The sequence below is a fragment of the Hemitrygon akajei genome, chromosome 14 (assembly GCF_048418815.1).
Source record: "Hemitrygon akajei chromosome 14, sHemAka1.3, whole genome shotgun sequence".
In the NCBI taxonomy this organism is placed as follows: Eukaryota; Metazoa; Chordata; class Chondrichthyes; order Myliobatiformes; family Dasyatidae; genus Hemitrygon; species Hemitrygon akajei.
The window spans coordinates 79,933,297-79,960,317 of record NC_133137.1 but is presented as its reverse complement, the minus strand read 5'-3'; the positions used below and the strand labels follow the sequence as shown (position 1 = coordinate 79,960,317).

Below are 27,021 nucleotides of genomic sequence, written 5' to 3'. Positions count from 1 at the left end.
TATTTCTAATTAATTTAGATCACGTTGTAAAGATCTGTTTTCACTTTGACATCAAAGAGTATTTTTCTGTTGATCAGTGTCAGAAAAAGCTAAATTAAATCCACTGGGATTCAATGTTGTAAAACAATAAAACATGAAAACTTCCAAGGGGTGGCTGAATATTTCCTATCGACACTGTACTAACCCTTGTACATTTTCCAATGTTAGCCCAAATGACTTCTCCGAGGATCGCCACCCTGTGGTGGAGAGGCTTGTGAGTTCCTGAAACCCCAAGAGCGATGCTTCCGAGATCAATGTGTTTTACTCCTGGTAGGGTCACCAGTGGAAAAAAGGTCAAGGAGGAGGTTCCAGTCAAAGAGCGATCCAACCAAGACCTCAACAGTAGAGTTGGCGGAAGATGATGACACATCACAATGGCAGTGAAGGGTTCCTGGTTGTCTTGCATTCCATACCAGTGGACACTGACCACCATCTGTCTGTTCTTCGGTGGTGGCTGCCTGTGCATCAGCCTCCCCATATTATCCAAGCCATGCACAGGCGATCTCCATTAAGGGAATCCACCCTAACATTCCAGCTATGTGGATCTTGGATCAGTCTCTACAACTAGCTGAGGACTCATCAACAGACAACCCCTTTGGAGAACACCATATGTGACCCGAGTGATTTTACTAGTAACCCAAATGAGAAAGAAAACAAGAAAAAACACAATTTTGATGATGAAAACCATCAAAACAAAACATTGCGAAGATAAACACTGATTTATTTACACTCAGAAGTGTGGAGAACAAGAGCCTTTCAGTAGGCGTAAACCTTGACCTTCTGAACATCATTGTCCTCACATTCTCTTTTCCTGTTATAGTAGTAGAAGGTGTTGTCTCGTCTTTGGAGTTTCTTCACATATCCTGTTTCTGGCCAACGATCCACCTACATCCAACAGAACATCAAGTTCAAGTTTATTGTCATTCAACTCTGTACATGTATACCGCCAAAGGAAACAACATTCCTCCAGACCAAAGGCGCACAGCACAGTACATGTAACTCACACACAACACATGAAGTAATATTACCACAACTAAATTAACAAATAATAAAATATATTCCAGAGGAATATATCTCAGCAGTCCTTGCAATTCTTGTACAGGGTCTTTGGTCAGGTGCCTTGTAATTCCTGTATCAGACAATGATGCAGCTGGTCAGGACACTCACAATTCCACCACATTTCTTCAGTAACTCAGACAGAAACAGTGGAGCACTATAGAAATTTGGGTTCTACCTCCCACACACACAACCTCGGTAACTCAGGTTACCGCTGGTTACACCATTAGTTTCACATTGCTGTCCAAACACACACAGGGTGACTTGTGAATATAGCCACTTTCCTTCACTGTAGTTGTTTTTAAGCCCTGGAGTATGTTCTCCAACACCACCTCAGCACATTGACCACAGCGATTCAAGGCGGAAGCTCCTACCATGTTCCCAAGGGCAGCTCTGAATGGGCAATAAATACTGGACTGGCCACTAACACATCTCGTCTTTTGTTCCCAGTGTTTAGTCATTTGTGGGATGTTAACTTTGAAGGCTGAGCCAGCATTTGATTTAGTTAAATAATTTAATTTTTTTTTAGAGATGCAGCATGGTAACAGGCCCATCTAGCCCAATGATCCCTGCCGCCCAATTACACCCATGTGACTTACTAACCCCTGTACATCTTTGGACTGTGAGAGGAAACCTGAGCATCTGGAGAAAACCCATGTGGTCATAGTGATGCACCATCAATAACTCACGCTGAGACTTAGGAAGCGAGATATCGGCTTTTATTGACTGGAAGAATAAACAACACTACATCCTGGGGAAAATGAGGGAGAGCAGCAGCCCACAGTCGCCTTTATACAGGGGTCTGTGGGAGGAGCCACAGGAGCAGTCAGCAGGGTCTGTGGGAGGAGCCACAGGAGCAGTCAGACAGGTATATCTAGTTCACCACACATAGGGAGAACAGAAAACTCCTTACTGACATCAGCAGTACTGAACCCAGGTTGTTGGCATTCTAATAGCATTGTGCTAACCACTACGCTACCCTGGCACCCACAATTTAATTATTAACTAAGTAATTTGATTCATAATAAAATATGCACATACTGTAAGTATGAACACAAGCCAAAGTAGTTTTACATTCTTAGTGTCAATACATTCATTGATATTAACACTTTTAAAATCCTTAGTACTGTTATCACTCATGGGCCCCTAAGTGGACATACTCTTCCATTTTCTGAGGGACTTTCCCACCTGACTCAGACCCTCCATGTGTGGTAGTACAAGGATCCCAGACAGTGGCCCTTCCCCACAGAACGTTTGTGTCAGTGCCCCTCAGCACATACTCCTACAGCATGGAATATGCCAGTCAGCATCATCCCTCTACAAACATCTCACTGTGCTGGGAGACCAAGTTTCAGGCAGACTTGGTGTCTATCACCAAGTTAATGATCATCCAACAGCCCATGATGTCCTTTTCTCTGTGTGTCCCTGGAAATAGCCCATAGATCACAGAGTCCTCTGTTACACATCTACTGGAGATGAACCAGGAAACAGACCCTTGCATTCATCTACACACCCTCTTATCAAATCCCCAGTCTGCAAAGAGACAGTGTGATATTTGAACTGTATAGGAAAGATCTGACTGGGTTGACCCATTCTTGCCACCAGCCAAGCGAGGTTTTGGTGCTTATTGTTGAGTTCTGCTGATGAGACATTCTGCCAGGTGGTTTTGATGGTTTTCTCAGGGAACAGCCCCACAGTATCCATAGTGTCCCCGTCCCACAGTGACTGCTGTACTTTCCACACTGACCACTGTCTGGTGATCTTGTAGTCAAAGGTGTTTGAACATTGAACAGTACAGCACGGTACAGCCCATTCAGCCCACAATGTTGTGCTGACATTTTAACCTACTCCATAATCACTCAAACCCTTCCCTCAAAGTTCAAAGTAAACTTTATTACCAAATTACATATATAATTACCATATACAACCCTGAGATTCATTTACTTGTGATCATCTCAGGGTTGCATATGAGACATGATTGTACTTTGATAATAAAATGGAGAGCTCCTACATAACCCTCCATTTCTCTTTCACCCCATGTGCCTCTCTCTGAGTCCCTTAAATTTCACTGATATATCTGCCTCTACTGCCATCCTCGGCAGTGTGTTCCACACACCTACCACTCTCTGTGTAATGAACCTACCTCTGACATCTCCCCCAAACATTCCACCACTCACCTTAAACTCTGGTATTAGCTATTGCCACCCTGGGAAAAAGGTGCTGGCTGTCCACTATCAATGTCCCTTATAATCTTATACACCTCTATCAAATCACCTCTCATCCTCCTACAGAGAAAAGCCCTAGCTCGCTCCATCTTTCCTCATAATACACGCTCTCTTACCCAGGCAGCAGCCTGATAAATCTCCTCTGCACCCCCTCTAAAGCTTTCACATCCTTCCTATATCCATGAGCCCTGTGGATGGTTGGCTTTGGGAAGTTAGGAGATAAGTTAATCACCACAGGATTCCCAGCACCTGGCCTGGCCTCGTAGTCATATTGTGCCTATGGCTACTCCAGGTCAGTGTCCGGTCACTGGTGGGACCATAAGACAAAGGAGCAGGATTAGGCCATTCACCCCTTTTTGGGCCTGTTCCGCCTGTCAGTTGTGGCTAATTTGTTGTACTTCTCAACCCCCTTCTCCTGCTTTCTCTTCATAATGGGCACTATTGCAGCTTGGGCATCGGAGCCCAGAGTTCATCCTCTTTAAGAGACTATACATCCTCCCCATGAAGTGCCCAGATTTTCTCCGGGTGCACCAGTTTCCGCCCACAGTCCAAAGACTTTATGGCTAGGTTAATTAGTTATTGTAAATTGGTCCATGAATTAGGTTAGGGTTAAACTGGGGGTGTGGAATGGTTCAGCTCGAATGGTCTGGTTTGCTCTCTATCACTAAATAAATAATTAATTTAGGTGGCCTGACTGGTCAAGAACCTATCACCCTGGTTGGGGTGAAGATGGGGGAATCAGTGATGATTATGCCACTGTCTGTGCAGGAGTGAGAGTGGGATTTTGTTAGCTGTTGTTATTGCCCAGCACTCACGTGGGTGACTACCACATATAAGTCACATGAATAACACCAGTTTAAAGAGGGGCAGGATGCTTACCCTTCAAGCATTATGAAGTTTGCCAGAGACTGACATGTCAATGGGAATAACACTGAACACATTTGCAAAGAAAACTAATATGACAAGTTGAGAAAACGTAGACAATATTTTAAGAACAGAACCAGTAATATTGTCACATTATTGGAACTGGAAAACAATTGTGTGTTATTTTTCCTTAAAAAATACACCCAAAGCACACTTTATTAGATGGACACGTAATAAGCAGGTCGCCTTCTTAATGCATTTATTTATTTATTTAACAATACTGTGCAGAATAGGCCCTTCCAGCCATTCAAGCTGCACCACCCAGCAACCCCCAATTTATCCCTAGCCTAATCACGGGACAGCTTGCAATGACCAATTAACCTACCCGGTATGTCTTTGGACTGTGGGAGTAAACTGAAGCACCCGCAGAAAACCCACGCATTCTACATGGAGGACGTACAGAGTCCTTATAGAGGACACCAGGATTGAACTCTGAACTCTGGAGCGCGCTAAGCTGTAACAGCGCCATGCTAACCGCTACGATATTGTGGCGCCTTTATATCTAATATCTAATCAGCCAATCACATGGCAGCAACTCAATGCATAAAAGCATGCAGACATGGTCAAGAGGTTCAGTTGTTGCTTGGACCAAACATCAGAATGGGGAAGAAATGTGATCTAAGTGACTTTGACCGTGGAATGATTATTGGTGCCAGATGGGGTGGTTTGAGTATCTCAGAAACTGCTGATCCCTTGGGATTTTCACGCACAACAGTCTCTACAGTTGACAGAGAACGGTGCAAAAAACAAAAATCATCCAATGAGTAGCAGTTCTGTGGGACAAGACACTTTGTAATGAGAGAGATCGGAGGAGAATTCCTAGATTGGTTCAAGCTGACAGGAAGGTGATTCAAATAACTACACGCTGCAACAGTGGTGTGTAGAAGAGCACCTCTGAATGCACAACTTGTCGAACCCTGAAGGGGATGGGCACAGCAGTAGAACTCCACAAACATACACTCCGTGGCCACTTTATTATGTACAGGAGATACACAATAAGGTGGCCAGTGAGTGTGTAATGATGTCTAATTCTGAATTGGAGAGTAATCTTAGACCACTTTGATGTTCTTTAAAAACTCCCTCTTGGAGAACCTTGGCCAAATCTATGATTTTTTTCCTACTTTTATCATTCAGTTAAGTAGATATTTTACCTCCCCTGCTGTTCACTGTGTCCCTTGCAAAGAATAAACTGTCTGGGTAAATTAATTTGTGCCGGCTTCCAACATATTTACAAGGGGTGATTGATAAGTTCATGGCCTAAGGTAGAAGGAGTCAATTTTAGAAAACTTAGCACATTTATTTTTCCTACGTTTACACACTTAGTCCAGCGGTCGTGGACTTCTTTGTAGAAGTCGGCGTCTTGGACCTCCAGAAGTGGTCCACAGCATGGAGTGATTGATAAGTTTGTGGTAGAAGGCGATAAGTTATTAACTTCAAACTTCATGCATTTTCACTCAGAGTAGAACTGTACGTACATGTAACAAGAGCTGTATAACTCATCTCCTTCTACCTTAGGCCAAGAATTTATCAATCACCCCTGCTGTGGACCACTTAGGGGTCCAAGTCGCTCTTGTTACATGCACGTGCAGTTCAACTCTTTGAGTGATAATGCAGACAGTTTGAAGCTAATAACTTATTTCCTTCTACCTTAGGCCACAAACTTATCAATCACCCCTGCAGTGGACCACTTCTACAAGGAAGGGATCGGTATGCTCCGCTGGACTAAGTGTGTACATGTAGGAGGGGACTATGTTGAAAAATAAATGTGCTAGGTTTTCTAAAATTGACTCCTTCTACCTTAGGCCATGAACTTATCAATCACCCCTTGTCCATGCTTTTAATTATAATTATTGGAATTGAACAATTCTAAAGCACAACTAGCATCTCTACTGCTTTGAGAGTGGTGGGTGCATGGGACAACCTGCCAGGGATGGTGGTGGAGGTAGATCCATTAGGAACTTTTAAGTATCTCTTAGATAGGCACAAGGATGATAGAAAAATAAAGGCCTATGTTGGAGGGAAGGGTTAGATTAATCTTAGAGTACGGTAGGTTAAAAGATCAGCACAACATCATGGGGTGAAGGAGCTGCACTGTGCTGTAATGTTCTCTGTTCCAGAAGTTCTGGATATGAATACCACCAGCGGCAGGTTCCTCTCCCAGCCGAACACCATCCCATCTTGGAAATACATCACCAGTATTTCATTGTCACTCGGTCTAAACCCTTGAAACAATGAAGGAGCACCCCTTCACCAGAAGGACTGCAGGGATTCAAGAAGGTGCACTACCATCTTCTCAGTGACAATGTAATGCTGAGGCTTTATACAGCATTTACCAGATCACAGCTGAGTAACGTGAGCAGTTTTGGGTCCCACATCTAAGAAAGGATAGGATACACTGGCATTGGCGAAGGCCCAGAGAAAGTTTAGGAGAATGAGCCCAGAAATGAAAGGGTTAATGTATTAGTTGCGATTGATGGCTCTAGGCCTGTACTTGCTGGATGAAGGGGATCTCATTGAGTTATACCAAATATTGAAAGGCCTGGACAGAGTGGACATGGAGAGGATGTTTCCGTTTGTGGGAGAGCCTTAGACCAGAGGACACAGCCTTAGAGTAGGATGTCCATTCAGAACAGAAGGAACTGTTTTAGCAAGAGAGTGGTGAATCACTGGAGTTCATTCCCACAGGCAGCTGTGGAGGCCAAGTCATTGGATATATTTAAAGCGGAGGTTGATAGGTTATTGGTTAGTCAGGGTATTAAAGGTTATGGGAAGAAAGCAGGAGAATGGGGTTGAGAGGGATAGTAAATCAACCATGATGGAATAGCAGAGCAGGCTCAATGGGCCGAATAGCCTAATTCTGCTCCTCTGTCTTCTGGTTTTATGACAATCTGGGATGAGCAATGAACACCGGACTTTCCAGTGATGTACACATTTTGTAAACAAAACACAAAAACAACATACCCCATCAACTTTCTTTATCTGCTTGTATTCTGTTTCATCCCTGTATCCAGCTTGTTGGAATCTGTATAAATTTTCGATTTCCTCAGTCCAATGTTTGGCACGACTCATAAACTTGGGTTTCACATTCTTTTCTTCAGTTCCATCATTTTGCAGAGACATAATTAATAAACAGCTTCGGGGCAGAAGGAGAGAAGTTACCTTTTAATCTATAATTGGCTCAAAGCAATCACCTCCCGCCACTTTCATGAACCACTTTCCTGGCTGTTGGATCTCACTGTAGATCTCATCTGCCCAGTCTGCTGGAGCTGACTTTGCATGCTAGGACAGGCATGTCCCCACCTCTCTGGGGTATGAGGCCCACCAACTTGTTGAAGCGGGGTACCAGGGTGTGGCCACTGTTGCATGCAAACAGCTTCTTGGAGCCACAGGTCTGAGCTGAGTGTCCGGTGGGGCCCAAAGGTGAGTGAGCTGCCCCAGAATGGGCACCACAAGCCCCTTCACTAGAGGTAGCATTCCCACAACTCACTAAACCTAACCCAAACCCATTTGGAATGTGGGAGGAAACCCCTGCGGTCATGGCGAGAACATACAAAGTGGCAAGACCAGAATCCCGACCACTACACTACTGTGCTGTGCGCTCAGCGATGGAAAAAACCATACAGTCCAACGATACCCTTTGTGGGGAAAAAGTGCACTGTCCTTACCTAGTCTAGATTAGACTCCAAACACACCAACGTGGTTGACTCTAATCACCTCTTCAGTTCAAGGGGCATTTGTAGATAGACAATAAATGCTGTGTCATTCACAGATAGACAATAAATTCTGTGGCTGTGATCTCCACATCTTTTATGCCTTTGCACTATATTGCTGCCACTAAACAATGTGATCTATCCCACTGTTATCAAGACTCTTGGACGATAAGGTGGACTCTTGACCTCACAATCTACCTCACTATATATTCTGCATTCTGTTACCATTTTCCGTTGTTCTACCTCAATGCCCTGTGTAACAGATCTGATCTGTATGAACAATATTCAAGACAAGCTTTTCACTGTATCTTGGTACATGTGACAGTAATAAACCAATTCTGACACCAATTTCACATTAGCTACAGTAAATTAGTGTTAATAAATCTGATTCTGATTCCTGTAGCAATTCCCTTGATTATCACAGCACCATGAGATCGAAAATCATATTTATGTAAAACTAATTGTATGAACTTGACTCCACCAGCAAGAAGGTCAATGCCTCAGAGTTCCAAGGCTGCTGCCTATTCATATTGGATTTTCCTCTCTCTCAGCATGCACTCATGTTGTTACATTTATTTTGTTTATTCTCTAGTGTATGTTAAGTATATCTTATAGTAATTTAACTTTATGTTCAGATCTGGAGTAACAATCACTTTGTTCTCCATTACACTTGTGTACTGAAGAATGACAATAAACAATTTTGAATCTTGAAGGTTAATTTATGTTTGTAATAAATAATAAGACATTGGAGAATCAGGCCACTCAGACCATCCAGTCTGCTCTGCCATTCTAATGTAGCTGATTTCAAAGTTCATATACAACCCTGAGAATCATTTTCTTGTGGACACACACAATTAATCCATAATAGAATAATAACCATAATCAAATTAATGAAAGACCACAACAAATGGGCATTCAGTGTGCAAATGACAACATACTGCACAAATACAAAAAGAAAGAATAATAATAAATAAATAAGCAATAAATATCAAGAACATGAGATGAAGAGTTCTTGAAAGTGAGTCCACAGGTTGTGGGAACATTTCAGTGATAACGAAAATAAAGTTGAGTGAAGTTTTACCAGCGCCCCCCCCCCCCCCCCCAAACCAGGTTTAAGAGCAAAATGGTTGAGGGGTAATAACTGTTCCTGAACCTGCTGGTGTGAGTCCTGAGGTTCCTGTGCTTTCTTCCTGAGCATGTCCTGCATGGTGGGGGTCCTGATGATGGTGCTGCTTTCCTGCAACAACACTCCATGTAGATGTGCTCAATAGTGGAGAGGGCTTTACCTGTGTCGGACTGGGCTATATCCACAACTTTTTTGAAGATTTTCTGCTCAAGGGCACTGGTGTTTCCATAGCAAACTGTTATGCAACCACTCAATATACTCTCACCACACATATATAGGAGCTTGTCAAAGTTTTAGATGTCTTGCCAAATCTTCACAAAATTATAAAGAAGTAGAGGCTCTGATGTGCTGGGTCCTGGACAGTGCTTCTGAAATATAACACCAAGGATTTTAAAATTGCTGACCTTCTGCACCTCTGATCCTCTTGTGAAAACTGGCTCATGGACCTCTGGTTTCCTTCTCCTGAAGTCAATAATCAGCTCCTTGGTGTTAGTTGTTGAGTGAGAGGTTGTTGTTATGTCACCACTGAATTAGATTTTCAGTCTCTCTCCCTGTAAGCTGATACATCACCACCTTTGATTTGGCCAACAACAAGGGTGTCATCAGCAAACTTGAATATGAGATTGGAGCTGCTCTTAGTCACATAATCATAAGTGTAAAGCGAGTTGAGCAGGGGGCTAAGCACACAGCCTTGTGATGCACTTGTACTAACGGAGATCGTGGAGGAGATGTTGTTGCCAATCCAAACTGACTGGGGTCTGCCGATAAGGAAATTGAGGATTAATTGCACAAGGAGATATTGAGGCCAAGGTCTTGGAGCTTATTGATTAGTTTTGGGGGGGTGATGGTATTGAATGCTGAGCTGTAGTCGATAAAGCTCATCCTGATGTATGCGTCTTTGCTGTCCAGATTTTCTAGGGTTGAGTAAAGAGTCAATTAGATGGTTCCTGCTGTGGACCTGTTGCATCAGTAGGCAGTCTGAAGCAGATCCAGGTAGCTCCTCAGGCAGAAGTTGATATGTTTCATTACCAACCTCTCAAAGCACTTCATCATTGTGAATGTAAGTGCTACTGGATGATAGTCATTGAGGCAGGTTACCACGTTTTTCTTAGGCACCAGTATAATCAAGGCCTGCTTGTAGTAAGTGTGTACCTCAGACTGCTGAAATGAGAGGTTTAAGATCTCACTGTACATTCCAACCAGTTGATCAGCACAGGTCTTTTGTGCTTGACCAGGTACCCCACCTGGGCTGGATGCTTTTCATGGCTTCCCCCTCCTGAAGGATGTTCACACTTTGGCCTCAGAAACTGGAATCACAGGGTCATCAGGGCCAGTGGAAGTTTGTGATGGTTCCTCCTTGTTTTGACAGTCAAAGCGAGCACAGAATGCTCTGAGCTCATCTGGAAGTGAAGTCACTTTATTTCACTTGGTAAGAGGTGATAACATTCAAACCCTGCTACAACAATTGAGCATCCTTTGTTGTTTCAAGTTCAGTCAAGTTTATTATCCTTCTGAACCCCATTCTCTTGCCTTCTTCCTGTGACCTGTGATGCCCAAGAACCTATCAACTTCTGTTTTAAATATGGTCAATGACTTGGCCTCCACAGCCATCCGTGGCAATGAGTTCCACATATTCACCACCTGCTGGCTAATGAAATTCTTCCTCATCTCTCTTCTAAAGGGACATCCCTCCATTCCAAGGCTGTGCCTTCTGATCCTAGACTCCCCCATTGTAGGAAGCATGCTCTCCACATCCACTCTGTCTTGGCCTTTCCATATTTGATAGGTTTCAATGAGAAAAAAGATCTAGTGCTTTCCCAGCATTTCTGACAAGTAAACTCTTCTTAGGCTTCCAGCTGAGTACAGGTATCAATTTTAACTTGCATCTCGATGACAAAATCCAACACCTTCATCAGGGATGATGCCTAGGCACATCTACTTCGGTGGTATATATACCCCAGTCATTCATCCCTCCTGATTCACCACCAAACTAGGTAGGCTGGTGCCGGTGATGCTGAATTCCCATTCAGAATGCTCTGATTTCCTCCAGACAATGAGTCTGATCTGTTAATTGAGTTCCTACCTTTTTTTGTTCACAAAGAGTGAGTACAGTATTATGCAAGAACACCATTGGCTGCCTTGAGTGGACTGCTGGACCATTCTAATGGAACAGTTAGAATCACATTTCAGTCAGGAAGCAGAGTTAATCCTGTCCCCTGAACAAATCGGATTATTATTTATAGAGTCATAGACCACTACAGTTCAGGCCCTTTGGCCCATCTAGCCCATACCAGCCCAGTCTTCTGTCTAATCCCATTGACCCACACCTGAACCACTGATCTCCCTTCATACCCCTCCCATCCATGTATGGTATTGTGCAAAGGACTTAGGCACAGATGTATAGAGAGGGTGCCTACAATTTTTGCACAGTTCTATGGTCATTTTATGTATTACAGTGTACTGCTGCCACACAAAAAAACTAATTTCATGACATATGTGAGTGATGATAAACCTGATTCTGATATGGGTCTCTATTGTGGACTGGGAGTGGGTAGGGGGAACTATGGTTGGGAAAGGGGGAAAGAGCGGGAAGCACCAGAGAGACATTCTGTAATGATCAATAAACCAACTGTTTGGAATCAAATTACCTTGCCTAGAGTCTCAGGGCTGGATGTGTCTGCACCTGCAACACCCCCATCTCCTGGCACTTCCTCTCTGTGCCAGCCACCTTGAATGATGCTCCACCCTCGCCTTTCCCAACATCCTCTCCTCATGTCAAACTTGCTCTCCACTCCTGTTGACAAATACAGTACTATGCTATATATATATATATATATATAGCTATATATATGTCTGCCTAAGACTTTTGCACATTACTCTCCCTATCCAAACCTCTCTTAATTTTTACAATCAAACACACATCCACCACTTCCTTGGCAGTTCATTCCACACTCTCACCACCCTCTGAGTGAAGAGGTTTCCTCTCAGGTTCCCTTAAATATTTCACCTTTTACCCTAAATCCACGATCTCTATTTATAATCTCACCCAACCGGAGGAAGAAAAGGCTGGATCCATTCACCCTATCTACGAGGAGATAGGGTACGTTACCAGAAACGCTAGCAAATTTCTACAGATGTACTGTGGTGAGCATTCTGACCAGTTGCATCAGCGTCTGGCCAGTGCACAGGATCACAAGATACTGTAGAGGGTTGTACACCAGCCATCTTCATCATGGGCACTAGCCTCCCCACCATCAAGAACATCTTCAAAAGGTAATGCCTCAAGAAGGTGGCATCCATCATAAGACCAGAAGATAGCAGAGCAGAATTTGGCCATTCAGCTCATCGAGTCTGCTCTGCCATTCCATTAAGGTTGATCCCAGATTCCACTCAACCCCATACACCTCGCCATATCCTTTGATGCTCTGACTGATCAAGAAAACATCAACTTCTGCCTTAATTACGCGCACAGACTTGGCATCCACCGCAGTCTATGGCAGAGCACTCCACAGATTTACTACTCTCTGGCTAAAAAAGATATTTTTATCTCTGTTCTAAAGGGTTTCCCCTTAGTTTCGAGGCTGTGCCCTCTCGTTCTGGATACCCCCACCATAGGAAACATCCTCTCCACAACCACCCTATCTAGACCTTTCAACATTCAGTAGGTTTCAATGAGATCATCACACATTCTTCTAAATTTCAGTGAGTACAGGACCAAAGTTGCCAAACATTCCTGATAGGTTAACCCCTTCATTCCCAGAATCATCCTCATGAACTTCCTCTGGACTCACTCCAATGACAACACATCCTTTCTGAGACATGGGCCCTAAACTGTTGACGATACTCCAAGTGCGGCCTGACTAGTGTCTTATAAAGGCTCAGCATAATATCCTTGGTTTTATATTCTACTCAACTTAAAATAAATGCCAAAATTGCATTTTCCTTGTTTACCACAGACTCAACCTGTAAATTAACTTTCTGGGAGTCCTGCACAAGGACTCCTAAGTCACTCTGCACTTCTGATGTTTGAACCTTCTACCCATTTAGATAATAGTCCACACTATTGTTTCTTTTACCAAAATGCATTATCATACACTTCCCAACACTGTATTCCATCTGCCACTTTTTTGCCAATTCTTCCAATTTGTCTAAGTCCTGCTGCAATCGCATTGCTTCCTCAGCACTACCTACCCCTCTGCCTGACTTTGTATCATCTGTAAACTTTGCCACAAAGCCAACAATTCCATTATCTTAATCACTGACAAACAATGTGAAAAGCAGCGGTCCCAATACTGACCCCTGAGGAACACCACTAGTCAGCGGGAGCCAACCAGAAAAGGCCCCTTTTATTCTCACTCGCTGCCTCTTGCCTGTCAGCCATTCCTCTATCCATGCCAGTACCTCTCCTGTAATGCCATAAGATTTTATCTTGATAAGCTGCTTCATTTGTGGCACCTTATCAAATGCCTTCTGAAAATCCAAATAAATGACATCCACTGCCTCTCCTTTGTCTACCCTGCTTGTTACTTCCTCAAACAACTTTAACAGATTTGTCAGGCAAGATTTCCCTTTACAGAGTCCATGCTGACTTTGACATATTTTATCATTAGTCTCCAAGTACCTTGAAATCTCATCCTTAATAATAGATTCCAACACTTACCCAACCACTGAGGTGAGGCTAACAAGCCTAAAATTTCCTTTCTTTTGCCTTTTAAAGAGTGGAGTGACATTTGCAATCTTCCACTCTCTAGGACCAAGCCAGAATCAAGTGATTCTTGAAAGATCATGACCAATGCATCCATTATCGCTTCAGGAATCTGGGATATTGTCCATCTGGCCTGGGTGACTTATCCACCTTAACACCTTTGAGTTTGTCTAGCATTTTTTTCCTTTGTAAAGCAATGGCACTCACTCCTGCTCCCTGACACTCACAGACCTTTGGCACGCTACTAGTGTCTTCCACAGTGAAGACAGATGCGAAGTACCCATTAAGTTCATCTGCCATTTCTTAGACCCCATTACTATCTCATCAGCATAATTTTCCAGTGGTCCAATATCAATGCCCACCTCCCTTTTGCTCTTGATATAACTGAAAAAAACTTCTGGTATCCTGCCTTATATTATTGGCTAGTCTGCCTTCATATTTCATCTTTTTCCTTCTTATAGCTTTTTAGTAGCCTTTTGATGGATTTTAAAAGCTTCCCAATCATTCAACTTCCCACTCACTTTTGATACCTTATATCCCCTTTCCTTGGCTTTAATGCAGTCCTTAATTTCCTTTGTCAGCCACGGATGCCTACCCCTGGCATTTGAGAATTCTTCCCTCTGTGGGACATATCTAACCTGCACCTTGTGAACTATTTCCAGAAACCTCAGCCATCTCTATTCTGCCATCATCCCCACCAGTATCCTCCTCCAATCCACCTGGGCAAGCTCCTCCCTCATGCCTCTCTAATTCCCTTTATTCCATTGTGATACTGATACATCTCACCTATGCTTCTCCCTCTCAAATTGCAGTATGAATTCAATCATATTATGATCACTGCCTCCTAAGGGTTCCTTTACGTTAAGCTTCCTAATAAGATCTGGGTTATTACACAACACCCAATCTAAGACAGCCTTTCCCCAGTAGGCTCAAGCACAAGCTGCTCTAAAAAAGCCTTCTCATTGGCATTCAACAAATTCTCTCTCTTGCAATCCAACACCAGCCTGATTCTGCAAATCCCCTTGCATATTGAAGTCCCCCATTACAATTGTGTCATTACCCTTATACAGCTTTTCCTGTTCCCTTTGCAACCTTAAACCCCATCTTGGCTACTATTTGAAGGCCTATAGATGATTCCCATAATGGTTCCCATCATTTAGGACCCTCACCATCCAGGACATGCCATCTTCTCATTACTACCATCAAGTAGGAGGTCCAGGAGCCTGAAGACGCACACTCAGTGCTTTGGGAACAGCTTCTTCCCCTCTGCCATTAGATTTCTGAACAGACCATAATCATTACCTCACTACTTTCTCTCATTTTGCACTACTTTTTTTTATCTTTGTTATTGTAAATTACAGTAATTTTTATGTATTTCACTGTACTGCTACTGCAAAACAACAAATTTCACAGCATATATCCCCAGTAAACCTCATTCTGATTCTGATTCTGTACTCCTCATAATTTTCTATACCTCTGTGAAGTCTATCCTCATTCCCCTAAGATCCAGAGGTTAGAGTCCTAGCCTATTCAATGCTTCCCCATAACTCAGGTCCTCAAGTCCTGGCAACATCCCTGTAAATTTTCCATGCAGTCAAGCTTTTCATTCCCAATTTATGGAATTGAATTGAAGTTCCCCAGCTGTCATGTTGGGATCTGAATCTACACCCTATATCTTTACCGCAGGGATGAAAATTCTATATGTATTGCTTATTTATTATTATATTGTTTCTTTATATTTACTGCAAGAAAATGAATCTCAGGACATATATGTATTTCGATAATCAATTTACTTTGAATTTCAAACTTCAGTCTTAGTCACTGACCGGCAATATCTTCGAATTACCTGAGTTTAACAGAGCTGCGTCCCAGTCTCTTGTCAGTGATGTGGGTAGCTGCTTTAACTGGACTAGTAATTCACGGAGATGAGTTTTCAAATCTCACAAATGACAGACGTGGTATGCAGATTCAGTGAATTAAACGGCACCTGGAAGTAAAAGTTAGTTTCAGTAACAGTGACCATGTAACTATGGGATTATCGCTGAACAACGCTGGTAGACTTCTTAACTCCCTGCTGCCACTTAGCACACATGTACACCCTGCCTGAATCCCCTGCTGCTCCAGTACCCCTCCTCGACTCCCAAACTCACAGACACACACTTATCCTGCACTGGTCACCTTTCACCCTCTATTGCTGCTGTTTCATGTATCTATACAACTGCTTGTTTTATTATACATTGGGCCAGTGACATTTTACTGTCTTACATAAGAATACTCCTCACACTTTATGTCAACCTGTCAATATTCAGGCCATGACACTCAGGGACTTGTGCTAACATTATTTTGTGACAGTAAGTGCTGGATTGTAACTATATGTTCTGTGTTTTGCACCTTGGCCCTAGAGGAATGATGTTGCGTTTGGCTGCATACATGTGTCTGGTTGAATGACCATAAACTTGAACATGACCTTTAATTATGTCAGTGTATTGAATTGACGAGTTCTGACATTGCTGCTGCATCAGTGATTGATGAGGCTACTCTTGGAGTACTGTCTGTACAGGAAAGATTGGCTTAAAGAGTGCAGAAAAGATTTACAGAGATGTTGCCAGAACTAGAGGGCCAGAATAATAGGGACTTGGTCTCCACAGCTGTCCGTGGTTATGAATTCCACAGATTCACCACCCTCTGGCTAAAGAAATTCCTCCTCATCTGTGAAGAGATGTCCTTGTATTCCCTGTCTGGGCCCTCTGGCCCTCTGATCTCTCCACATCTGCTCTATCCAGGCATGATATATTCCGGACTGCAGGAGGACTTGCTGAAGGAAGTACTGAAGCTTGATGCAGCTGCAAAGGCTGTATGGAGAAGGACCACAATCTATGGTACTGTGGTGAACTACATATACCTGTCTGGACTGCTCCTGTGGCTCCTCCCACAGACCCCACTGAATATCCGGGTGTAACATATACAGACACGTTGGCAACATGTAAATATTTTAATGCAATGATTATTCCTCATTCAGTGAATAAAACGAGTTGCCATAGGTGGGCACGTTAACAACATTTAATATCCATCTTGTTATGTTCATGGATAGTCTCCACTTAGTAGTAAGTGGATATACGTACTTTCTTTGGCGCCACGGTAACGTAGCGATTTCGGTGACGCTGTTACAGCTGCAGGCTTTCCGGAGTTCAGAGTTCAATTCTGGCGCTGTTCTGTACGGAATATCTGTACGTCATCCGTCTGCAACGTGCCAGGGTTTCCCCTGGGTTCTCTGATACCCGGCTTAGAGCAAGCGGTCAGTGTAAATTGTGCCGTGATTAGGTTCGGGTTAAATCGGGGTTGTGAGGCGGCATGGCTCAAAGAGATAGAGAGGACCACTCCGTGCTCTGTATCTCTAGGAGAGGTTTTGAGGGCAGAAGAGACCAGCTCACAGTCAGCATGGACACGTTGGGCCGAAGGGCCTGTTTCCGTGCTGTCTGACTCTTCTCACTCCCGGCCAATGCAAAGCCGCCCTATGTATGACTGCATAATTTATGAATATAATATATTAATAAACAGCACAGTTACGTAGCGGTTAGTGCAACGCTTGTCAGCACCAGCGATCACCGATTGAGGTTCAATTCCCGCTGAAGTCTTTAATGTGTTTCTGCGTGTGTTTTCTCCCACAGTCCAAAGGGTTAGGGATAGGGTTAGTGAGTTGTCGGCATACTATGTTAGTGTGGGAAGCATGGGGAGACTTGCAGGCTACCCTAGCATATCATCGAACCGTGTGTTGGTTGTTGATGCGAACATTGCATTTCACTGGATGTTTCGAAGGAAGCTAATCTCTCTTACTCTGAATATTATAATGTAATGCTAAGACTTTGTAAGGCTTTACTCAGACCACACAAAGTATTGTGAGCAGTTTTGGGCCCCTTGTCTAAGAAAAGATACATTGGAGAGGGTCCAGAGGAAATTCACAAGAGCCATTCCAGGAATGAAATGGTTACGTGTGAGGAATGTTTGATGGCTCAGGGCCTGTTCTCATTGGAGCTTAGAAGAATGAGGGGGGATCTCATTGTAACCTATCGAATATTGAAAGACCTAGATGATATGCAGAGAATGTTTCCTACAGCGGGTGAGTCTAGGACCAGAGAGTACAGCCTCCAAATATAGGGGCGTCCATTTAGAACGGAGAAGAAGAGGAATTTCTTTAGCCAGGCGGTGGTGGACCATAGACCATAGACGGCTGTGGTATATTTAAAACAGGGGTTGATTAGTCAGGGTGTCAAAGACTACAGGGAGAAGGCAAAATGGGGTTGAGAGGGATAATACATCAGCCATGATGAAATGATGGAGCAGACCCGATCGGCCTAATGGCCCAATTCTGCTCCTATATCTTCTGGCCTATATACTTTGGGGAAAGTGTGTGTAAAATTCTACCACACTGATGCAAAGCCAGTTCTGTGGGCGATGTCACACACCCCGCTGTGGACCCGGTAACTATAATCTTGTTTGTACCGTGAACGAACGTACCCGGTTACATTTACAGGATCCCCCCGGGGATTGTGCTTCTTTCTTGTTTGCAGTGATACCTTGACTTGCAGCCTTTTCTTTCACTGTCTTGCACAACTTATATTCTGTGAGTTGCCTGTACTGTGACGCTGGCGTGAACAAAATCATTGTACCTGTACTTCACTGTACTTGTGCAAATGACAATAAACGTCCGTGAATGTAGGAAGAAACACAAGAGATGCTGGAGGAACTCAGCAGGCCAGACAGTACCTGTGGCGAGGAATAATCAGTCGGGGTTTCGGAACATGTCAGACCTCACGGATAGAGATTAAAAAATTAAAAGCCTGGGCTCTAACTTTGTCCGAGGAAAAATGTAGTTGGACGAGTTATTATTTTAGCATCAGACCGAGCCCCTTACAGTTTCCCAGCCCCGGGAGCGAACACACTCACGTTATCCAGCATCGTTAGCCTGACTTGTTAACCCTTTGCCAAGCCGGTCGGTAGTTTCCATCGTTTCGCTCGGGGCAAGGAAACTTACCGTTGAAATCCAACAAAATAAGATGCCTGTGCCCCGCCCGTCCGTGACTTCGTTCTCAGCAGACCGGACACTGGGAGTTGGAGCGGCGGGTTGTTGTGCTCCGTAGCCAGGCAACGCCTGACGCTACAATATTCTCGCAGGACGTGTGGAATTTAGCACCGTCCACGGGCGCTCGTTGCCCATCTGTCTGGGAGGCTCCACGGGCGTCTACATCCCGCTGAGCGACTCGACCGATTACCTCCATCATAATGGGCAACGTGGCTCACGCCCTATGCGATCACACTGGCGATTTCTGTTACCCTTTTTGAAAGTCCAAAGTAAACCTATTATCGAAGTACCGGTATGTCACTATATACAACCCTGAGATTTATCCTCTCGTGGGGATTCAGAGCGGAACAAAGTAACACAATAGAATCAGTGAAGGTCTGAACCCAACAAGATGGACAGATAACCAGTACGCAAAAGACAACAAACCGTGCAAAAAACAAAAAGAATAATAAATAAATAAACAATAAATATCGACAACATGATGTGAAGAGTCATTGAAAGGGAGTCCATAGGTTGTGGGGAACATGTCAACGATGGGGCAAGTGAAGTTATCCCCTTTGGTTCAAGAGGGGGTAATAAATGTTTCTGAACCTGCTTGTGTGGGAGCTGAGGCTCCTGTACCTTCTTCCTGATGGCAGCAGCCTGGGTGGTGGGGGCCCCTGATGATGGATCCTGCGACAGCGCTTCATGTAGATGTGCTCATTGATGGGGAGGGCTTTACCTGTGATGGTCTGGGCCATATCCACTACTTTTTGTTGGTTTTCTGTTCAAGGGCAATGGAGTAACTAAGTGAGAGTTCATAGGAAACTATAATACTGGACAAGATAGTGAGGGAGGGAGAGGGAGTTTGTGTGTGTGAGAGAGAGTGAGAGACAGAGAGAAAGACAGCAGGAGACAGACAAAGATAAAGAGAGGAAAAGACAGAGGGAGAAGGAGAGAGAGAATGAAAGAGAGAGTATTCAGTAAAGATGCCCTTGACAGAATGTAGGAAAGGGTCAGAGACATTACAAAACTAGGTTAACTGGGGAGGGACCTGGAGGATGTTGCCTGGATTAGAATAAAAGTAATTATTATAATTATGAATAAATAAGCAATAAGTTACTGGGAGAGACGGGATAAGTAAAGCCTAGTTTATGGTTACATGCGCAAGTACATGTTATGCATTTAAGGCAGCAGTGAAGGACCTCCATCCCTGTCTGTCCAGTGTTTAGGGCTTCCTTCATTGTACCTATAGCTTCCTCTCAGTTTTCACTACTGTTGGCCCTACAAGTCCTAGGTGGACGAAGACAGAGACTTCATTGTTGTTTCAGTAACAATTTTGCTTGACCAAACAGGGTTGTTAGCCCTGAGCTGAACCCCCTAACCTGGAGGAGTGGTAGACCACTCTTAATTTGGCCTGTACCTGTTTGGCGTAGATGACCCTACCAAGAACTAAAGCACAAGGCCCTGTCTCCAGCCAAAATAGCTCTCCGGATCATTGAGGCACACAAGCCTCCAGACCACGACAAGGTGGTGGTCCTCTTGGAGGGAGGTGAGTGAGCAGGTAGTTGGTAAGTATCTAACCAGCTCAGTGAACCTCATCCCAGCTGATCTGTCTGGGAGAAATGTAAATACTGGGAGATAAATAAATGCAGAGGAGAGAGAAAAATGACAGCAATATTAAAAAAGAGTTCATTAATCCTCTTTCAATAACAACACATGAACTTGGGAAAACAGTGAATACTGAAATAAGACATATATTGTTGCAAAGTACTATCATGTAGATACCAAACGCAATGCATTGTGAGCAGTTTGGACCTCCTATCTGAGAAAAGAAGCTCTGGTATTGGAGAGGGTCCAGAGGAGGGTCACGAGAATAATCCTGAGAGTGAAAGGGCTCACGTATGAGGAACGTTTGATGGATCTGGGCCTGTGCACACTGGAATTTAGAAGAATGAGGGGGAATCTCATTGAAACCTATCGAATATTGGAAGACCTAGACGGAGTGGATGTGGAGAAGATGTTTCCAATAGTGGGGGCATCTAGTACCAGAGGGCACAACCTCAGAATATAGGGTAGACCCTTTAGAACAAGGATGAGGAGGAATTTCTTTAGCCAGACGGTAGTGAATCCGTAGAATTCATTGCCACAGCCGGCTGTGGAGACAAAGTCATTTGGGATACATAAAGCAGAGGTTGATAGGTTCTTGATTAGTAAAAGTGTCAAAGGTTACAGAGAGAAGACAAGAGAATAGGATTGAGAGGGAGAATAATCAGCCATGTTTCAATAATGGAGCGGATTCAATGGGCCGAATGGTCCAATTCTGTTCCTATGTTTTAGAGTCTTATATTTCTGAGGAAGATTAACAACTTCTTGTTGGTTGTTCTTTGCACCTTACATGAAAGTGAACAAGTTCAAAGTTCACAGTAAAGTTCAAAATACATACAGTCTATGTCATCGTACACAACCCCGAGATTCATTTTCATCCGCACATTTACAGTAAATACAAAGAAACACAATCAACAACTGCACACAAGATGGACTAATAACCAATGTGCAAAGGACAATAAACTGCAAATATAAAAAGTAATTATTATAATTATGAATAAATAAGCAGTAAGTATCAAGAGCATAAGATGAAGACACCTTGAAAGTGAGTTCAGCGTTAGGGTGAGTGAAATGAACACAAAGATGCTGCAAACTGTGTCCAGATAACACGTTTAGGAGGATGGGATTTCCCATTGCTGTTAACACGTTTAGGAGGGTGGAATTTCACATTGGAAAACACGTTGAGCGGGGCGGTCTTTCCCACTGGATAACACGCTAAGAAGCTTGGAGTTTCCCGTTGGAGAGCATATTTAGGAGGATGGGATTTTCCAGTACTGATAACTCATTTAGGCAGATGGGATTTCCCATTGTATAATACATTTAGAAGTGTCAGTTTTCCCATTGGACAACATGTTTAGGAAGGTGTATTTGGATTGCACATTTACGAGGATTGGTTTTCCCATTGGTGCTAATCCATTTAGGCGGGTGTGATTTCCCACTGGAAATCACATTTAAGAGGGTAGGCTGTTTAGGAAGGTTTGATTTCCCATTGGTGGTAACATGTTTAGGCAGGTCGGTTTTCCCACTGGTGAAATCACGGATAATTATGCTGAAGGTGAGGTAGCTGGTTTACAAACAGAGGCAATGTGTAGTGCAGAGAGGCTGCTGACGGCAAAATTGCAGACAACAGGATGAGTTACAACACAAAGGTTGACAAGATTGAAAAGGGTGAATACAGGGCTGAAGGTGTTATATTTGAATGCGTGCAGAATATGGACTTAGGTAGATGAGCTTGTAGCTCATTTGCAGATTGATAGTTATGATTTAGTAGGCATCATTGAATCATAGCTAAAAGAAGATTATAGCTTGGAACTTAATGTCCAAGAATACACATTGTATCAAAAGTATAGGCAGGAAGGCAGAGGGGTCTGCGTTGCTCTGTTGGTAAAAAATGAAATCAAGACTTCAGAAAGAGGTGACTAGTTTGGAAGGTGTTGAATCATTGTGGATAGAGCTAAGGAATTGCAGGGGTAAAAAGACCCTGATGGAAGTTGTATACAGTCCCCCAAACAGAACTAAGGATGTGGCCAACAAATTTAAACAAGAGATAGAAAATGCATGCCAAAAGGGCAATATTACAATAATCATGGGGGATTTCAATATGTAGGTAGATTGGGAAAATCAGGTTGGTACAGGATTCCAAGAGGAGGGATTTCTAGAGTGCCTATGAGATGGCTTTTTAGAGGAGCTCGTTGAGCTCACTGGGGGATCGGCTATTCTGTTGTGCAATGAACCGGAATTGATTAGAGAACTTAAGGTAAAAGAACCCTCAGGGGGAAGTGATCATAATATGCTCAAATTCACCCTGAAATATGAGAAGGATAAGCTAAAGTCAGATGTATCAGTATTACAGTGGAATAAAGGGAATCACAGGGACATGAGAGTGGAGTTAGATAGATAGATACTTTATTCATCCCCATGGGGAAATTCAACTTTTTTTCCAATGTCCCATACACTTGTTGTAGCAAAACTAATAACATACAATACTTAACTCAGTAAAAAATATGATATGCATCTAAATCACTATCTCAAAAAGCATTAATAATAGCTTTTAAAAAGTTCTTAAGTCCTGGCGGTTGAATTGTAAAGCCTAATGGCATTGGGGAGTATTGACCTCTTCATCCTGTCTGAGGAGCATTGCATCGATAGTAACCTGTCGCTGAAACTGCTTCTCTGTCTCTGGATGGTGCTATGTAGAGGATGTAGAGTTGGCCAGAATTGATTGGAAAAAAACACAGGCAAGGATGATGGCAGAGCTGCAATGGCTGGAATTTATGAACACAATTCAGAAGGCACAGGATATATACATCCCAAAGAAGAAGTATTCTAAAGGCAAGATTACACAACCAATGCTAACAAGAGAATTCAAAGCCAACAGAAAAGCCAAAGAGAGGGCATATAATAGAGCAAACATTAGTGGGAAGAGAGAGGACTGGGAAGCCTTTAAAACCAACAGAAGGCAACTAAAAATCATGAAGGTAAAGATGGAATACAAAATTAAGCTAGCCAATAATATTTAAGAGGATACCAAAAGTTTCTACAGATTTATAAAGTGTAAAAGAGAGGTTAGAGTGGATATTGGTCAGCTGGAGAACAACGCTGATGAAATAGTAAAGGGGATAATGGGGGGGACAAGGAAATGGCAGATGAACTGAGTAAGTATTTTGTGTCAGTATGGTGGAAGTTCCAAGTGTCAGGGGTCATGAAGTGTGCGAAGTGTGAAGTTACTTGAATTAGAGAGAAGGTTCTTGGGAAACTGAAAGGTCTGAAGGTAGATAAGTCACCTGGACCAGGTGATGTACACCCCAGGGTTCTGAAAGAGGTGGTTGAAGAGATCATGGAGGCATTAGTAATGATCTTTCAAGAATCACTAGATTCAGGAATGGTTCTGGAAGACTGGAAAATTGCAAATATCACGCCACTGTTCAAGAAGGAAGAGAGGCAGAAGAATGGAAATGATAGGCCAGTTAGTCTGACCTCATTGGTTGGGAAGATGTTGGAGTTGATTATTAAGGATGAGGTCTCTGGGTACTTGGAGGCACGTGATAAAATAGGCAGTAGTCAGCATGGTTTTCTCAAGGGAAAATCTTGCCTGACAAATCTGTTGGAATTCTTTTAAGAAATAACAAGCAGGATAGACACTGGCAGCTGAGGAGGCCAAATCTTTGTGTATATTTAAGGCAGAGGTTGATAGTATCTTGATTGTTCAGGGCGTTGTCAGGACACTGGAGCAGGGATCCAATCGCAGACCCAGTACTGTGCACACAGTGATATTAATTGAGTAACAAATCCCAAGGTGCGAACAAAGTCAGCGTCAAAGTTCAGGCAGAGATCAAAACAGAAATCTGAAAACCAGAAATGGGAAACACACAGAATCAATATTCAGATGGACAGAGTACAGATACGAATGCTGGAAAGGCTCAGGAAAATTCACTGGTACAATCTGGCCACAAACAGGTGAAAACACAGGACAATACACTGAGCAATAAACAGAGAGGCAGATGATAGGTGGAGCACAATGAGACAGAAATGGCAGCAATACAGGTAATAATGAGAAACAGATGAGAGGCGGATTACTCAGTAATACAGGGGCCAGAATAGAGCAAGAGCGGGTGCAGGAGCATATGGGGCATGAAAACAAACAAGAGCACATGGCAACACAAAACCACAAACTGGTGGCTAGGGGGAAACACACAAAAAGACAAATTTCAACTGGAGGTACTGACAGGCATAACGGGGTTCAGGGAGAAGGGAGATTAGGGCTGACAGAAAAATTTAGATTATCTATGATGAAATGGCAAAGCAGACTCTAATAGGCCAAATGGCCTAATTCTGCTCCTTTACCTTATAGTCTTACGGTTTAGGAGGATGGGTTTTCCCATTGGTGATAACACATTTAGGAAGGTGGGTTTTCCCATTGATGATTGCTGGGTCCACTTCATACCAACATATCAGTCCAAACAACTACCTTCCGTTCATTGTTATGTTGGTCCTGGAATGCGTGAGGACAATTGCAGGCTGCCCCAGCACACACTCGTGTGTGTTTGTTGTTAACGCAAACAACAATTCACTGTGTGTTTCAATGTATATGTGATAAATAAACTTGAATCTTGATTCATTAACTGTAACTCGCCTGAAGTTTTGGTAAAATAAATACATGAAATCATGTTTGGAGAATCTGGGTTGGTTTGCTTAATTTTTAAGAATCATACAAGAACAGAAACAAAACAAAATTGTACTTTTTGATTTTTTTTCTGTAAACACAAATTTAAAACAGAAGCTTTTACTACTATTTGGACATTTGTTTTCGTAAATATATATTTGACAATATAAAAGTTTCAATGGTAATACTGTCATTGGTAAATTGTCTGCCTCCCAGCCTTAATTATCGGAAATCTTGCTCATACGGTGGTGCTCAAAAGTTTGTGAACTCTGCAAAATTTTCTCTATTTCTGTATAAATATTACCTAAAAATGATCAGATCTTTGTCAATGAGTCCACAATGTTTCTGGGACAGTGTTCTGTGAACAGTTGAGACAGAAGTTGAACTTTTTGCCAGAAATGCACATTGCTATGTTTGGAGGAAAAAGGGCACTGCACACCAACACCAAAACCTCATCCCAACTGTGAAGCATGGTGGAAGGAGCATTGTGGCTTGGGGCTGCTTTGCTGCCTCAGGGCCTGGACAGCTTGCAATTGTTGAGGGAACAATGGACTCAAAATTGTATCAAGACATGTTACAGGAGAATATTAGGGTAGCAGTCCATCACCTGAAGCTTAATAGAAGTTGGATAATGCAACAAGAGAATGATCTGAAAGACAAGAGTAAGTCAACAACAGAATGGTTTAAAAAGAAGAAAATTTATGTTTTGGAATGGCTGAATCAAAGTCCTGACCTTAATCTTATCGAAATGTTATGGAAGGACCTGAAGCAAGCAGTTCATGCAAGGAAGCCCACCAACGTTCCAGAGTTGAAGCAGGTTTGTAAGGAGGAATGGCCTAAAATTCCTCCAAGCCAATGTGCATGTCTGATCAACAGTTACTGGAAACATTTGGTTGAAGTTATTCCTCTACAAGGGGGTCACAGTTGGTACAGAAAGCAAAGATTCACATACTTTTTCCAACAAATGCATGTAATATTGGATCATTTTTCTCAATAAATAAGTGAACATGTATATTTTTTGTGTTATTTATTTAATTGGGTTCTCTTTATCTAGTTTTAGGATTTACATGAAGATCTGATCACATTTTAGGTCAGATTTATGCAGAAATAGAGAAAATTCTACAGGGTTCACAAACTTTCTAGCACCACTGTGAATGTTTAAGGAGAAGACCATGGAAATCATTGTGGACTTAAGGTAGGTGCAGACGAACAATCCCCCTCTGTGAATATATGGCTCCTCCATAGAGAGAGAGTTAAGAGCACCAAGTTCCTGGGAGTTCACATCATGGATGACCTCACCTGGTCCCTTAATATCACCTCCCCGAACAAGAAGGCACAGCGGTGTCTCCACTTCCTAAGGAGATTGAGGGAAGTGAGACACCCCCACCCCCTCCATCTTAACTACATTTTACAAGAGCACGATCGAGAGCGTCCTGACAAGCTGCATCTCATCTGGTATGGGAGCAGCTGAGCATCAGACCAGAAGTCCCTGCAAAGGACTGTGAGAACGGCTGAGAGGATCATAGGGGTCTCCCTACCATCCATTGGGGACATTTATCAGGAGCGCTGCGTACGCAGGGCCCTTAGTATTATCAGGAATCCTACCCATCCACTCAGCATCCTCTTTGACATAAAAACAAGAACGGTCAGGATGGGAAACAGTTTCTGCCCTCACGCCACTAGGCTTCTGAACTCCACGCTGCATCGTATTCGAAGTGTCACTTGTTAATCTGTCATATACCTTACAATATTTAACGTATGCACTTTAGTTTATTTATGCGTGATTCATCTGTAGATTTTATCCTTACTTACATAAGTGATCTTGTGTTACGTGTGCTACGGTGCTTTACACCGTGGTTCGGAGAAATGTTTCTTTGACGGTATATAGTTAAATGACTTGATTGTA

General features: G+C 43.0%; 2 protein-coding genes across 5 annotated transcripts in view; one reads left to right on the top strand and one right to left on the bottom strand.

Annotated features, from left to right (window-relative positions):
* Nucleotides 1–27,021, top strand: part of dclre1c (DNA cross-link repair 1C, PSO2 homolog (S. cerevisiae)) — a 102,013-nt gene that overhangs the window by 16,119 nt on the left and 58,873 nt on the right. The gene's annotated exons all lie outside the window — the stretch shown is intronic.
* On the bottom strand, nt 341–26,948 carry meig1 (meiosis/spermiogenesis associated 1). 4 transcript variants are annotated; one of them, XM_073066453.1, is made up of 4 exons: nt 26,928–26,948; nt 15,632–15,772; nt 7,206–7,377; nt 341–924 (listed from the first exon to the last, which is right to left on the bottom strand). In XM_073066453.1, exons 3-4 carry the CDS (start codon nt 7,362–7,364, stop codon nt 796–798), a joined length of 288 nt encoding a protein of 95 aa, XP_072922554.1. In that variant the 5' UTR covers nt 7,365–7,377; nt 15,632–15,772; nt 26,928–26,948; the 3' UTR covers nt 341–795. The 4 variants fall into 4 exon arrangements, with proteins under 4 accessions (XP_072922554.1, XP_072922550.1, XP_072922553.1 ...); XM_073066449.1 differs by lacking the exon at nt 26,928–26,948 and adding an exon at nt 18,818–18,910; XM_073066452.1 differs by lacking the exon at nt 26,928–26,948 and adding an exon at nt 18,730–18,830.

Excerpts from the sequence above, each read along its gene's own strand:
- meig1 (XM_073066453.1), bottom strand. The coding sequence starts at position 7,364 with ATGTCTCTGCAAAATGATGGAACTGAAGAAAAGAATGTGAAACCCAAG. Across the intron at positions 925-7,205 it reads AGATAAAGAAAGTTGATGGG|GTGGATCGTTGGCCAGAAAC; the intron begins GTATGTTGTTTT and ends TGTTGGATGTAG.